Source organism: Zootoca vivipara, chromosome 1, assembly GCF_965207765.1.
Source record: "Zootoca vivipara chromosome 1, rZooViv2.hap1.1, whole genome shotgun sequence".
Taxonomy (NCBI): Eukaryota; Metazoa; Chordata; class Lepidosauria; order Squamata; family Lacertidae; genus Zootoca; species Zootoca vivipara.
Genome location: NC_142582.1, coordinates 27,963,362 through 27,978,523, shown reverse-complemented (window position 1 = coordinate 27,978,523; position 15,162 = coordinate 27,963,362). Strand labels below are relative to the sequence as shown.

At 43.4% G+C, this 15,162-nt stretch overlaps 1 protein-coding gene across 3 annotated transcripts in view; it reads right to left on the bottom strand.

Moving 5' to 3' along the window:
• The window catches only part of KCNH7 (potassium voltage-gated channel subfamily H member 7), a 257,068-nt gene that overhangs the window by 89,144 nt on the left and 152,762 nt on the right, over positions 1–15,162 (bottom strand). For all 3 annotated transcript variants that reach the window (XM_088661043.1, XM_088661039.1, XM_035132633.3), the window contains exon 3: positions 13,009–13,164. In XM_088661043.1, the coding sequence (XP_088517169.1) occupies positions 13,009–13,164 (156 nt within the window). The remainder of the gene's footprint in view (positions 1–13,008; positions 13,165–15,162) is intronic.

Here is a 15,162-nt window from a genome sequence, read left to right as displayed (position 1 = left end):
TCACATTGTCTGGTAATCTTACAATATATTTCTTCACTTTCTTTACCTGTCTAAAGAGGCTTTGAGTCCCAAGTATGCACAGTCTACTACTATAGCTCACAGAAGTCATTTCCACCTACAGGCAGCAAGGTTCTTGGTAGTTTCCCTGGAATCCTTGACAATGAATATTATTCAGCTAGGCTATGGCCTATGAATATTAAGGTCTGCTCTGAAACTGCAGGTGCGGATAGTTCTGTGTATCCAAACCCTTAAATCAGGCATAGAGAACATGGTATCCCTCCCATCAGTCCCAGCCAGCATGGCCAGTGGTCAGGGATGCTGCAATCCAACAAAATCTGGAGGGCCACAAATCAACCACCCCTGCCTTAAGTATTGAAAGCCACTGTGGCATCATTATTGGGCAGGAACTGGGAACTGGAATCGTCACTGAGCCATGAAGCTTGCTGGGAGATCTTGGGCCAGTCACAATTGCTCAGCCTAATCTACCTCTCAGGATACCCCTTTCTCCTGAACCTTCTCGAGAACAGGAGGCCAGTATAGATTTAGAACAGTGGTTTGCAGAAGGACATAGTTCAGAGGCTGCAGAGGGGAGAACCTGGAAGAGCAACAGCAGGAAGAAGAAGCACCAGGGGAGAGACAGCTGACACAGTGTCTTTGGAAAGCATTCCTGATCCCCCCCCTCCCAGGACCAGGTGTGCACTGAGGGTAGTAGAACAGAGAGCTCAGGGGCAGAAAGCTCAGATTAGCTGACACAGAATAGGAGAGATGTAGTGGGTGGGGTGGGACTTTACTTGGAGCAATGCCATTATTTAGGGAAGACTGCATTCCTTTCTCTCTCTGTGTGAATGTTAATAAATTACGTGGTAAGAACTTTTATTGTTTCTCTGCTTCTTGGCTGCTACTGTGGAAAGGAATGGGATTCCCCGAAGCCTGACAGGGAACCAATATATGTTGGCCTGAGCTCCTTGGAGGAAAGGTGGCAAATAAATAAGTATAACAGACAACACATTTGGAGAGGGAGCAGAAGTGGATTTAGGGGAGTGCAACTGGTTTGGTTGCACTGGCCAAGTCCCTGGGGGTGCCACAACTCTGATTTACAATGGAGCGTAAGAAGCAGAAGGGTGCCGATTTTTGGTGTCGTACAGGTCACTGCTGAAATTTGAGACCCCCCCAAGATCTGCGGCTGGATGGAGATCCCAAACTCTGAGGGATTCCCAGCTTCAGACAGGCACTTATAACAACGCAGATGTTCACTTATAGAATTACACCATGAGATGTAGGAAGGATTCCTTGGTTACATTATTTATTCATTGCCATGATGTAAAACTGTGCCTTTTCGGATTTAAAAGGCCAAGTGCTGCATTAAATAATAAAACAGACAAAGTAAGGTGAGCATCAATAATGTAGCATTTTTGCCACATAGGGCTCTCTAAACTTTTGTGTCATTCCCTTCTGTCCAAGTTTCTCTTAGATCTGTTTTACTGTAAGTAAAAAAATGAAGAGCTCGGCAAACCTCCTATTGACACTGGTCTGGTCTGCAGGTCACACTAAATATGTGGGTTCCAGGAAAGAAAGTCTCAGTTGTTGATCCTGCTTGATCTCCACCACATCAAGCTGAACCAAGCTTTGGTTAGCGTGTCATCCAAATCCAAGCTCATGGTTTAACTCTCTCAATAAGAATATGAGAAAAGCCTGCTGGATCAGGCCAATGGCCCATCTAGTTCACCATCCTGTTCTCACAGTAGCTAACAAGATGGCTGTGCAAAATCTGCAAGCAGGACCTCAGCAATAGATGGGTTGGATCCATTTTATAAAATGATGGGTTGGATCCAATGAAGCTCTTCCACAAACAGAAGGGAGCCATATGTTCATAGAAGGGGCTTCAACCCAGCAAATGCTTCCATAGAAGTGGTTTCTTCTTTGATTTCTCTTTTTCCCTGTAGACCACTTCCATGTTGTTTGAAAGTAGTGTTGCCATACATCCGAAATACCGCCGTCGGCAGCAGTGTCCAGGCGGAAATCGGCGGAATGTCTGGGAAAATCCAGACGTATGGCAACCCAGTGTCGGTTCAGCTGATTATCCATAAAAATAGCTTAAAAATGGCAAGTATTTTTTGCTATTTTGCCAAAAAGTTCAACAACTGTGGCCAAACAAAAAGCTCTATTGAAAGGGTCCCCAACAGATTTTTAGAAAGCTCCAGGAGCAGGAAAAGGAAGAGGAAATTAACAGAAGTTGTCTCCTCCTCCTTTTCCTGTTCACAGAAGTACACTAATGGATCTCTCAATGGAGTCTAATATATATATTACTTTTTGAAAATATAGATTGCATTGTTATCCATGTACAGTAAAGAAAAAAAATGCTCACACAAGAAACACAGTCCCTTTCCTCCATATGTAGCATACTGTACATGTAGTTGTGTCTGATAGATAGGCTTGTCTGCATCTCTCTGCCTTCTGCTGAGGTGGTTGCAAGCATAGCTGCCAAGTTTTCCCTTTTCTCGCGAGGAAGTCTATCCAGCATAAGGGAAAATCCCTTTTAAAAAGGGATAACTTGGCAGCTATGGTTGCAAGCAGTGCCGGATTTATGTATAAGCTAAACAAGCTATAGCTTAGGGACCCACTCTCTTGCGGGCCGAAAAAAAATTAAAGGAAAAAAAACCCTGGATGTACGTTTCCAAAAGATAAAAGATAAAAAACAAATAAAATGGCTTTAGATACCTATTAGGTCCACAAATTACCCTACAGCATGTATTCAACACAAAAAACAGTGACCATTTGTTGTTGACAAAGGACAACTGGACATATAAAGGGCCCCATTACCTTCAGTAGCTTAGGGCCTCATGAAACCTAAATCTGGCCTTGGTTGCAAGCCTGGATTTGGTATCATGTAAGGTGAGAAGTGGCCTCTTTTGCATGGACTCTTCAATGTTGGCAATAAAAGGTAAAGGTACCCCTGAAAATTAGGTCCAGTCGCGGACAACTCTAGGGTTGCAGCGCTCATCTCGCTCTATAGGCTGAGGGAGCCGGTGTTTGTCAGCAGACAGCTTCCAGGTCATGTGGCCAGCATGACTAAGCCGCTTCTGGAGAACCAGAGCAGCGCACGGAAATGCCGTTTACCTTCCCACCAGAGCGGTACCTATTTATCTACTTGCACTTGATGTGCTTTCGAACTGCTAGGTGGGAAGGAGCAAGGACTGAGCAATGGGAGCTCACCCTGTTGCGGGGATTTGAACCGCCGACCTTCTGATCGGCAAGCCCTAGGCTGTGTGGTTTAGACCACAGCGCCACCCGCGTCCCTAATGTTGGCAATATCTTTCACTTATTCAGGTCAGAATATCCACAGAGCCTCTCCATAGAGACGTAGACAGTTGCAGTGCTTTTTCTCTGGGGGGGACGCAGGGGGATGCATATCCCTAAACATTTTGTGAATCTAAGTTTGGCCTCATTGAGGGGCAATAGTTCAATATGAGTAGGAAAATGAGAGTACCCCTAAACATTTTTTTAAAGGGAAAAAAGTGCTGGACAGATGGATAAACAAATACACAGGATGATGCACAATGCATACTCTGTTCTTAACTTGAGCCTTTTGGAAATGTGGCAAAAAAGTGAACCCATTGGAAATGAAAAAACCAAAGGGTGCAACCCAATACTTGGGTTTAATGGAGATTAATCTCATGTCAGTGTATATAGGACTGCAGGCAAAGGATTATTCCTTGTCTTTATCCTATGGAGTGATGAAGTAGTTTATATTGAGATTCTTGGAGATTCGCAAATCAATACGGTAATTTTTCTGAAGCACCTTGCCAAGTGCTGACTATGCTTTTCCGCCTAATAACTTTTTGATTCTGCATAAACTTTACAATGCATGGGCCATCCAGCTAAAATTCACTTTTAATTGCTTTTTGAAGAAGGTCCACAAATTGACACAAGACTTGCCATAATTAGGCTGGCACAAGCAAGTAAGCTTCTCTTCTTCCTTCAAAACAACAACATCCTGATCCTGTAAGTACATGAATCTGTGGATAGATTTACTATTACATTATATGCAAGACCAAATAATTAGTGACTTGCGCTTCATGCTGATTAAGCTTCACTTGTTGTTGTTGTTTAGTCGTTTAGTCATGTCTGACTCTCTGTGACTCCATGGACCAGAGCACTCTAAGCAGAATTTCACTAGCATTTTTCAAAGGCTTTTTGTCTAGTTGTATACCAAAATAGTTGATCTAAAGGGAAATGATCTTGCGATAAGATAACCTATGTGCTTGAGCAAAACGCTCTTTATCCTGATGGACAATCTGACTGTTTTAAATGAATTTAGGGGTCAGTCCTATTCCTCAGAAGCAAACACCATTGTATTCAATGGGAGTTATACCCCCCCCCCCAGCAAGGGTGTATAGGACTGCACACGTATTAGTGTCTCAAATAGATTAGTCACTGGGCAGTAGTTCTGTACCATCATAGAATCGTAGAGTTGGAAGAGACCACAAGGGCCATCCAGTCCAACCCCCTGCCGAGCAGGAAACACCATCAAAGCATTCTTGACATATGCCTGTCAAACCTCTGCTTAAAGACCTCCAAAGAAGGAGACTCCACCACACTCCTTGGTAGCAAATTCCACTGCCGAACAGCTCTTACTGCCATCAAAGGACAGCCACTTCCCACCTTGCTTAATCCAAGGATTTCTGCCCATTGCTTCTCCATTCTCATCTCCTCTGCCACTCCTTCATATGTTTTCTTCTTCTTAATACTCAGCAAAATACCAGTACCCTTCCTATGCATTCTAACTACCTCTCATGTTGACCAGCTGCTGTTTTACTTTGCTTTGTTCCTACCTTTGATACGTGCTCCCTTTCCACCCTGCCCAAGTTTCCACTTAAAAAAACACCACTCCTTATACAAACCGCCTTTTCTTTATCTGGGAGCAAGCTTACACAGCTTGTATTTAAGGGCTCAACATTTTACCCCATCTGATCACAACAATGTGGAAGCACTGATCCCCAAGCCTCACTGGTCCCATACCTGCATTTCCCAGGAAAATTTGGACCATAGGAAGCTACGTGCAGCCACTCCTGCCCAGAAATGGTCTAGCCACTGCTATTCATGGTCTGGTCCAGTTTAGATGACTACATTGTGGGTGCCTGGCCCCTTCATGGGGAATTTTTGTGAGTGCTCGAGCACCCAGGGCCCCAGGGAGTTGGCACCTGTGCCCTTTTCCACGTGTACCCTTCTCGAGTGAAGGTTAGTTAGATGGCAAGCTGGGACTGGGCTTTATTGGTCATAGAACTTTGTATTGGGATGCTGTCTCAAGAGCTGTTCATCAGTCCAGGCAGCAGCAGCAGAAAACAGATTTATTTGCCCAGCCTTTTGGTTTTAACAGTGCTGCTTTCTCTCTGCTAGTGGTTTGTTCATTTTTACTGCTGTTTTTACAGTCTATTGTTTTGTAATTGGTTTGGTTTTTATAATTCTTTCATTTCATTAACCCCCCCCCCCAAAGCCATTTTGCAAATCTCTAATTTAAATTCAGGATATAAATGCTTTGAATACGAACAATAAACCAATGGCGGTATGTCAACATAGGGAGACTTCTGAGTCAATATGCAAAGGGTTTCACTTTTCCTGACTTGTTTCCACTTTGTTGTGCAGCAAGGAAAACAACCTTTGTTTACTCAGAAGGAAATTCTACTCTGTTCAATGGGCCTTTCTCCCAGGTAAGTGAACATAGAATTGCACCTCCAAAAATTATACCAGCTAACCACTGAGTTAGCTCAAGCCCCTTCCATGAGCCTGAGGCAGCTGTTTGGATCCTGGCCTTCATTTTCCTTTAATTTCTCTCAAGTCATTAAAAAGAAAGGCTTCTTAATTTTAGACATAGTAACAATAGATTATTGTACATGAGTTACAACATGCACCGTGGTGACTAATGGAGAAGTTTAGAAACTTGGGCAAATGTCAGTTTGTTCCCTGAATTACTCTGACAGCACAATCCCACACACATTTACATGGAAATAAAATGAGTCTTACTTTTGAATAATCCTGCACTGTTAACTATCCAGAATTATGTCCTATTTACTTGATCTGTATTGCACTGAAGTTGTGTACGGTGGTATCTTGGTTCTCAAACTTAATCCATTCTGGAAGTCCATTCCAAAACCAAAGCGTTCCAAAAGCAAGGCACACTTTCCCATAGAAAGTAATGCAAAATGCAAAATGAATTACTCCGTTCCAGACTTTTAAAAACAACCCCTAAAACAGCAATTTAACATGAAATTTACTATCTAACAAGACCATTGATCCATAAAATGAAAGCAATAATCAATGTACTGCAGTCACACAATCAATCAGTAGCTGAACTGGGGTCCACACAGTCACAAAAATAAAACGAAAAGCCACAAAAACAAAAATGCAAAATAAATAGTAAAAACAGACAGACCTCAGCGTGGCACTCAAAATGGAAGTGTGGCACTCAAAATGGAAGTGTGCCACTCGAATCCAAAGCGTAACACTCAAAATGGAGCATGTTCGGCTTCCAAAAAAAAGTTTGCAAACCGGAACACTTACTTCCAGGTTTGCAGTGTTTGGGTTCCAAGTTGTTTGAGTACCAAGGCGTTTGAGAACCAAGTACCACTGTATTAGGTACGTAAGATGCAAGAAGGATGTTGCATAACATCATGCAAAATGTTATTAAAAGCACATGAATAATGGATTATTATTTGTGTGTGTGTGTGTGTGTGTGTGTGTGTGTGTGTGTGTAAATTTTAGAATAATGAACTTTGGTTGAAAGGCTTTCTGTTTGTAATATAATGTTTCATCTCCAACTTAAAATGAACATTGCCCAGCTTTAGGCTCCACTGAAGGAGACTTTTAAATTGTGCAACATGCTTTCTGCATTAGAAATTTCTTGGTTCCCTAAGCAGAGGCCATTAGATAACTCATACTGCAGAAACTTGCTTCAGTAAGCAGAATGGGGAAATTGCTGTTTTAACTCCTCTTGCCCCCCCTCCCCATGAAGTTCTATGGCACAAATGTTATAAAACAGAGACACAGCTCGATGTATATACTGTATAGCAGGGTTTCAAAATCAATGATTCCACATGATAAGATTTCCTGAGAAGGATTCAGAACTGTAGCACAGGAAGCAATCGATTATGGCATATGACACACAGATGTGCAACTCTCTTAAAAACTTCCAGGGCAGGCCTCATACCCCATCACATATTCCTGAACTTTGGCCCATAGCTGCCAAGTTATCCCTTTTTTAAAGGGATTTTCCCTTATGCTGAATAGGCTTCCTCGCGAGCAAAGGGAAAACTTGGCAGCTATGCTTTGGCCTTCATATTGTCATGAAATGATTGCATTTGTTTCTCCCCTGCCCATTCTGCTCAAATCCTAAAAGTGTTACACTGGAGTCAATGAGAATTCCAAAGCACATTAGGGAGAATTCAGATGTACAGTTTGGGGGTTACACTGGAGTCAATGAGAATTCCAAAGCACATTAGGGAGAATTCAGATGTACAGTTTGGGGGTTTTGTGCTTACATAACTGTTCTCAGTTACACAAAGAACGATGGCCACAAACATGGACCACTTCGAAGGACGATTAGACAAAATAATGGAGATTAAGGATCTCAGTGGCTAGTAGCCACAATGACTATGTTCTAACTCCACTGTCAAAGGCAGTCCCACTGCATGCCAGTTGCTGGGAATCACATTTGGGGAGAGTGCTGTTGTACTCAAGTCTTGCTTTCGATCTCCCCATAGGTATCTGTGGGAATAGGATGCTAGACTGGCCTGATCCAGCTGACTCTTCATGGGTCCTTATCTGAATAGGTTACATTTTTGGTAAAATGTTTTCAGGACCACGGGTGCTTTAATACGACACAGTATTTGGAGATGTGCTATTGAGAAAGGCTGTAGTCTTATACATACTTACAGTGAATAAGTCCCACGGAATTCAGAGGCACTTACGTCTGAGTAGATATGTGTAGGCTTGCATAGCCAACCTTTTTGGAAATGCATTTGTGTGGCTGGCTGTGCGTACTTGCAAAAATAAGCTTAGAACAGCAGACACGAACCCTTCCATTCTCATATAGCCCACAACAGTCTGACTGATGCAATCAGCCCCGAGATCCTTTCTGAAGTGGGATAGTCCTCTTATTTGCAGATCACTCTTGGAAAATACAGTGTGCTAGAATCACAGGTCCTAGTTTCAATAGTTCGTCTGGGAAACAGCCTTACAACTTTGCCTTCTTTAGTGAGATGTTTTATTTCCAGACCTCCCACTACACCCTATTGGGCCGCCATCCAATTCCTACTTCCTCTACATAGATAATGTTCTCTGTGGAAATAAATCACCTTGAAAGTGTGACTACTTCCTTGAGCAGGGTTGCCTACTGCCTCTTAAGATGCCACTGTTGTCTCAGAGACCAAGCCTGCCTTTCCTCCTCCCCTGACATGCCCAGTCTGTGCTATGGAGCTTCCTCGCTCCCTCGGCCTTCAAGGGGCCTCCTTGGCATTGGCTATTGCTGCCTCCTTCCCCTGAGCCAAGGAAAACCATGCATGAGACTTCCAGTGGGTGTTTCTCAGTGGAACAGCCTGGCTCTTTGGTCAGGGGCAAGAGCAGGAGTCCTCACTGGAGTCATCACTATTCGCTGCTTAGGAGTTGCTCTTAACACTCCTTCTAGATGGCCTTTACAGGGTGCCATGGCACGACTGCTTTTGACAACATGCAACACCTCTGTTGAAAGCCTTGTTCCGGCTGCTATCCAGCTAGATTCAAGGTTTTACTTGTTGTCATTTAGTCGTGTCTGACTCTTCATGACCCCATGGACCAGAGCATGCCAGGCACTCCTGTCTTCCACTGCCTCCTGCAGTTGGGTCAAACTCAGGTTAGTAGCTTCAAGAACACTGTCCAACCATCTCATCCTCTGTCGTCCCCTTCTCTTTCTGCCCTCCATCTTTCCCAACATCAGGGTCTTTTCCAGGGAGTCTTCTCTTCTCATGAGGTAGCCAAAGTATTGGAGCCTCTGTCCTTCCAGTGAACACTCAGGGCTGATTTCCTTCAGAATGGATTGGTTTGTTCTTCTTGCAGTCCATGGGACTCTCAAGAGTCTCCTCCAGCACCATAATTAAAAAGAACCAATTCTTCAGCGATCAGCCTTTTTTATGGTCCAGCTCTCACTTCCATACATCACTACAGTGGTACCTCGGGTTAAGAACTTAATTCATTCTGGAGGTCCGTCCTTAACCTGAAACTGTTCTTAACCTGAGGTACCACTTTAACTAATGGGGCCTCCTGCTGCCGCCGTGCTGTCGCTGCACAATTTCTGTTCTCATTCTGAAGCAAAGTTCTTAACCCGAGGTACTATTTCTGGGTTAGCGTAGTCTGTAACCTGAAGCATCTGTAATCTGAGGTACCACTGTACTGGGAAAACCATAGCTTTAACTATACAGACCTTTGTCGGCAAGGTGATGTTTCTGCTTTTTAAAGATTCTGTCTAGGTATAAAGCCCCATATTGTTCTGGACCAGGATATCTGAGAAGCTACCTCTCCATCTCCATCCCACTCCATCCCCTTAGGATGACGCTCTGATGATGGCATTATGTGGCTCAAGCACACACTGTTAGCACTGCAGCACGAGTTTTCCAGAATCAGAAGGGAAGCAAGCCCCAAATTATGTTTTCTACATTTCTTGAAAACCTTCCTTTTCCCCAAAGCCCTCCCAATTTCATATGTTTCATCTCTGCAGTTTTAAATTATGGTTAGGGTTTACGTTTTCAATACTGTTTTTGATCAGTTTTATATTTTATATCACTGTTAAGGCATTCTGTTTCTTAAATGGAGAGCAGTTTATAAATTCAGAACAAATGACTGAAATCTACTATTAAATGCAACGAGTGATGGAGCTTTTTCCTCCTTATTCTATGCAGCCTTTCCAGAGCCTAATAGCCTTAGCTAAACCTAATAGCCTTAGCTAAACTTAATAGCTTAGGAGCAAAGCTGAGCAAATAATTCACGAGTAATTTGTTTGACAAATCTAGCCTCTTATTGTGCCATTAGAATATCTGCAAGCAGATTATGGTCCTCATTTTTTAAAAACAAAAACAAAGCAATACTCCATTCATATGGTTTTGCCTCCTAATTGGATGAGCAGGCAGACATTCTTCCTGATATAGACATGTGTGTGTATGTTTAAAATTGGATTTCTAGGCACTGATGGCCTTCAGCAATGGTACTGCATTTTGTAGGTACATCTATCGAAAAGCATTCTTTCATAAAGTAGAAGCAAAGGGGGTGTAAACATTTTTTTTAAGCATAGTGCAAATGAAGATTATTTTCCTTAGTAGTAACTAAGTTCAGATCCACACTATATATTTAAAGCACACGGCTCCGGGAACCAAAGTTTGTTTGCTGGGAATTGTAGCTCTGTGGGTGGAGCTATGTGCTTTGAATATATGGTGACCTAAGGCACAGTTCAGAGATGCGGGTGGCGCTTTGGTCTAAACCACTGAGCCTAGGGCTTGACGATCGGAAGGTCGGCGGTTCGAATCCCTGCGACGGAGTGAGCTCCCATTGCTCGGTCCCAGCTCCTGCCCACCTTGCAGTTCGAAAGCACGGGAAGGTAAATGGCATTTCCGTGCACTGCTCTGTTTCACCAGAAGCGGCTTAGTCATGCTGGCCACATGACCTGGAAGCTGTATGCTGTCTCCCTCGGCCAGTAAAGCAAGATGAGCGCCGCAACCCCAGAGTTGTCCATGACTGGACCTAACGGTCAGGGGTCCCTTTACCTTTACCTTAAGGCACAGTTCAGAAATTTAAGGGCAAAGAGCCATATTACCCTGGTGGAAAGTGGCCCGTCCCACATTTCAATAGTAGGTGGGACCAAACACAGAGACATAAATTGCACACACCCAAACCACTTAATACAGGACAGCTGCCTTGGCTTTTGCAGAAACCTACAGAAATTTAAACCTCGGGGAGAATCCTATACTGTACAATTTTCTTGTTTAGCCACTTTTCACGTGCAAGGTAAGCCCTCTTTTGAACTACATATTATTTCACTTTAACAGCCTTCCATCTTTGTATACCTCCACTGCATACTGGTATGTTCACGGCCACATCTGCACAATACATTTAAGGCACTCATATACCACTTTAACGGTCACGGCTCCCCCCCACAGAATCCTGGGAACTGTGATTTGTTAAGGGCGCTGAGAGTTTTATTCTTGTTGATGGCTGCTGATCTGATTTCATTCTGATGTAAATTATGACCCATCACTCCGTATTGTTTACTTAATATAGAAAGCGAAAGATGAAGAAAGCAATCTCTGTACTTCCCTCAGTCACAATTATGGTTACAGTTTTTTTCTTTCTTTCTAGTTTTCCTTTGGTTGATTTGCCCACTGATTTTTACAACCTATTGATTTTTGGGGGCCATTGTGTTCTCAAACATTAATAAGCATCAATATTAAAAAATGGTCCAGTAGCACCTTATAGACCAACTAAGTTTGTTCTGGTACAAGCTTTCATGTGCATGCACACTTCTTCAGATACAGATATCTGAACAAACCTAGTTGGTCTATAACAGGCATCCCCCAAACTTCGGCCCTCCAGATGTTTTGGACTACAATTCCCATCTTCCCTGACCACTGGTCCTGTTAGCTAGGGATCATGGGAGTTGTAGGCCAAAACATCTGGAGGGCCGCAGTTTGGGTGTGCCTGGTCTATAAGGTACTACTGGACAATTTTATATTTTTAATTATTTCTATTTTGACTGCGTCAAACCAACACAGCTACCTACCTAAACCATGCTGTTTTTTTTTTAAATGGCATGCCTTCTGCACCTGTTCCCTTTACTTCCAGGCGTTTTCAAAACACATTTTTGGGAACATGCCTGCAGCAACACGCCGTGCAATGTGTTGAAGGCATGTGTAAAGCCATGCTTAATACCACTAAAACATTCAAACTAGTTAATCAATCATTGTTGCCTTTTTATGACTGTGACAGACGTTTTCACCTGTGCCACAAATGGAAATTTGCACTTTTTTTTGCATGCAGTGCAGCTGCTTTGCCCCTGAGCTACAGTCCCTTCATTTGGACACAACATACCTTTAACACATGCTTAAAAAAAACACTAATATTACTAAATAAATGTGTATCCTACCCCTCATCCAACATAAGAATACAAAATGAAAACGCAGAATGCATAATATAATAAAAACAAAAGCAGAACAAACCAATAACCCCCTTCCCACAGATACATTTCAAAGGCCATAGAATGCTAATCAGCCAAACACCTGGTCGAAGAGAAACGTTTTTGCCTGGTGTCTAAAGGTATCAATGAAGGCACCTGGTGAGCATCCCTGGGGAAAGCATTCCGCAAGTGGGGGGCCACTGCAGAAAAGGTCCATTCTCATGTTGCTATCCTCCAAACCTCTTGTGGAGGAGGCACATGAAGAAGGGCCTCAGAAGATGATCGCAGGGTCTGGGTTGGTTCATATGGAAAGAGGCGGTCCTTGGTGTATTGCGGCCATGAGCCATTTAAGGCTTTATAGGTCAGAAACACCACTTTGAATTGTGCCCAGAAACCAATTGGCAGCCAGTGAAGTCAGACCAGGATCGGTGTAATATGCTCAAACTGTCTCGTCCCGGTAAGCAACTTGGCTGCCAAATTCTGCAACAGCTGGAGTTTCCGTACCGTCTTCAGAGGCAGCCCAACATATAACGTGCCGCAGTAATGTAACCTAGAGGTTACCAGAGCATACACAACAAAAATTAGGCTATTCCTGTTCAGACATTTGAAACACATCCCCCCGACTCAAACTACAGTGCCCAGAATTTTTGTGGGGTAGAATGTGCTTTGAATATGTTTTAAATGTATAGTGCATACACAGCCCTAGATTCTTCATTCCAGGGAATGTGTTAAAGGCCAAAGCTCTACCAAGAGTAGCACATAATTTGTTCCACGCCCTATGACACACCCACCCAAATTCCCATAGTAAACACACTTACGGTTTGCAACTTTGGCTGAGATTATCTGGTTCAGTTTCTCTGGAGACTCTACATTCTCCTCATCCGTTACGTATTCAAAGCTAATAATAAACATCATGGCAACTCCTTCTTGATTTTTCACTGGGATGATGTGGGTGTTGCAAATGAAGGTGGACCCTAGAAAGGAGAGAGAGAGAGAGGAACAATTTAATCATTCCTCCCCAATGATTTCTATACCAGTCTTTCTAGGAATATGTTAACTGTTTTGAGAAACATGATCATTCATTTGATTTAAGGACAGGCAAATGTTTTCTGACAATCGATCAACCATATAGTGATTTCGAGAAGCTCCCTTATTTATGTCACTGCCAGTGTGATCCTACACTTGCCAGCTCAGAGGCAAGTCCTATTGTGTTTAAAGAGACTTACTTCCAAGCAGTGCTGGGTGGTGGCCATTTGGACTGGTAGGGTGTCAGACAAGGAGCTCAGATTGGATGTAGAATGGAAGAAATGACAGGCAGAGCCAACTAACGGTATTTCTACTTCCTCCTCTCTGATGAATTTTACAAGGGGCAACATTGAGACTAAGGAGGGAGAAGCAGAGAGGCAATGCCACCTTTTGGGCTGGTTGTGGGGCAGGCAGGCAGGCAGGCGGGGATTGGCTCAGGGCAGACTGGGGATGGCAGGCCACTGCCCCATCTGCTCAAACGCAGCAGCCTCCACTGTAAAATGGGTGAAAGAGTTCAGCTTGCCTTCTTTTGCTGCTTTTTTGTTCCTCTCATAAATGCTTCAAACACGTGCACAGCATCATACTGGGAAGGTATTCAGTGTCAACAGCCACCTGCAATTTCCCCTATCAACAGAGAGGCTGAGGCTGGAAAAAGCCCCATTATTCTCTTAAATGTCAGCAGCTTGAAAGTCAAACTTTTGGCTGGGCTACAGGGAGGACACTTGCTTAAAATAGACAAGTATTTGTATTTTAGCTGTCTTTTGTGGTGGAATTCTGCACATTCTTCCAATCCTGAATCAGAAAAGTTTTGGCTGGCAGATTTTTTTGGTTTTGGTTTTTTTAAGGGAATGGGGAGAGTTTTTCAGTTGAAAAAGCTTTGCTTTGGCTTCCTGGATAAGCCAGGAACGCTCTGCTCTGTGTCCATTCAGTATAAAAGACATCATTCAGAGCATGGAAAAGCCATTTTCAATGGAGCTGAGCAACGGAAGCTGTATTGAGGCAGCACCAGGGGTTGAAATTTTGATCCCCTAACAATTTTGCACCCGGGGCAACCATCCCTGTGGCCCCTCCCACACTATGCCACTGCCTTCGTGGCCCCTTCCAACTCTATGATTCTGAGAGCTTGACACACACCAATGGGTAATTCAACAGTAAACATGAAGTCAAGCAACAACAACAACCCAATTTCATATATTGCAAGCAGAAACAAAAAAACCTCCGCTAAATATGTTAACAAATATATGCCTCTACTGTAACATATGCAGCAGCTCTCTGGACGTCTTCCATGGGGAATACACAGAGGCTGAAGAAGAAAAAGAGGCATTCGGAACCATCATCGAGAATGGAGCACAGGCTGTGGTGTAGCCTTGAGGCTATGTTATCTGAGAGTAAGAGAAAAGATGCAAGGGTGTGGGTGGGGAGTTTCGGCACAAGCAGGCATGCTGCTATTCAGATTATCTTTAGAGCTGAGCAAATAAGTAAGTAAGTAAGTAAGTAAGTAAGTAAGTAAGTAAGTAAGTAAGTAAACAAACCCTGACTAGCTCTTTTCTGACTGCTCACAGGGTGGTGGTGACGCCAAGCCGCCATCCAAAATCAGGGCATTCCAGGAAGGCTGACCTGGTGGGAATCAGCACGAGGATCTTCTGGCAACCACACTTCCTGGAATGCCTTGCAGGGAAACAATGCCCTGTGTTGAATGACATTGCTCCCAAGGCATTGCAGGAAGCGCAGGAAGCTACATGGAGAGACCCCTGTAGCTGTCTGAGCAGTGCACAACTCTCTTACGTTTTTTAAAGAAGTGTTTAAACTAGCAGAAAACCCTTGATCACCTCAAGGTCTTTCTATTAACATATAAACTTCACCCTGCTCTCTTTTGAGTCTGGAAACCTTAAAGAGAAACTAACAGACCCTTTGCTTGGAAATTAAACAAAGGGTCTGCTGGTTTC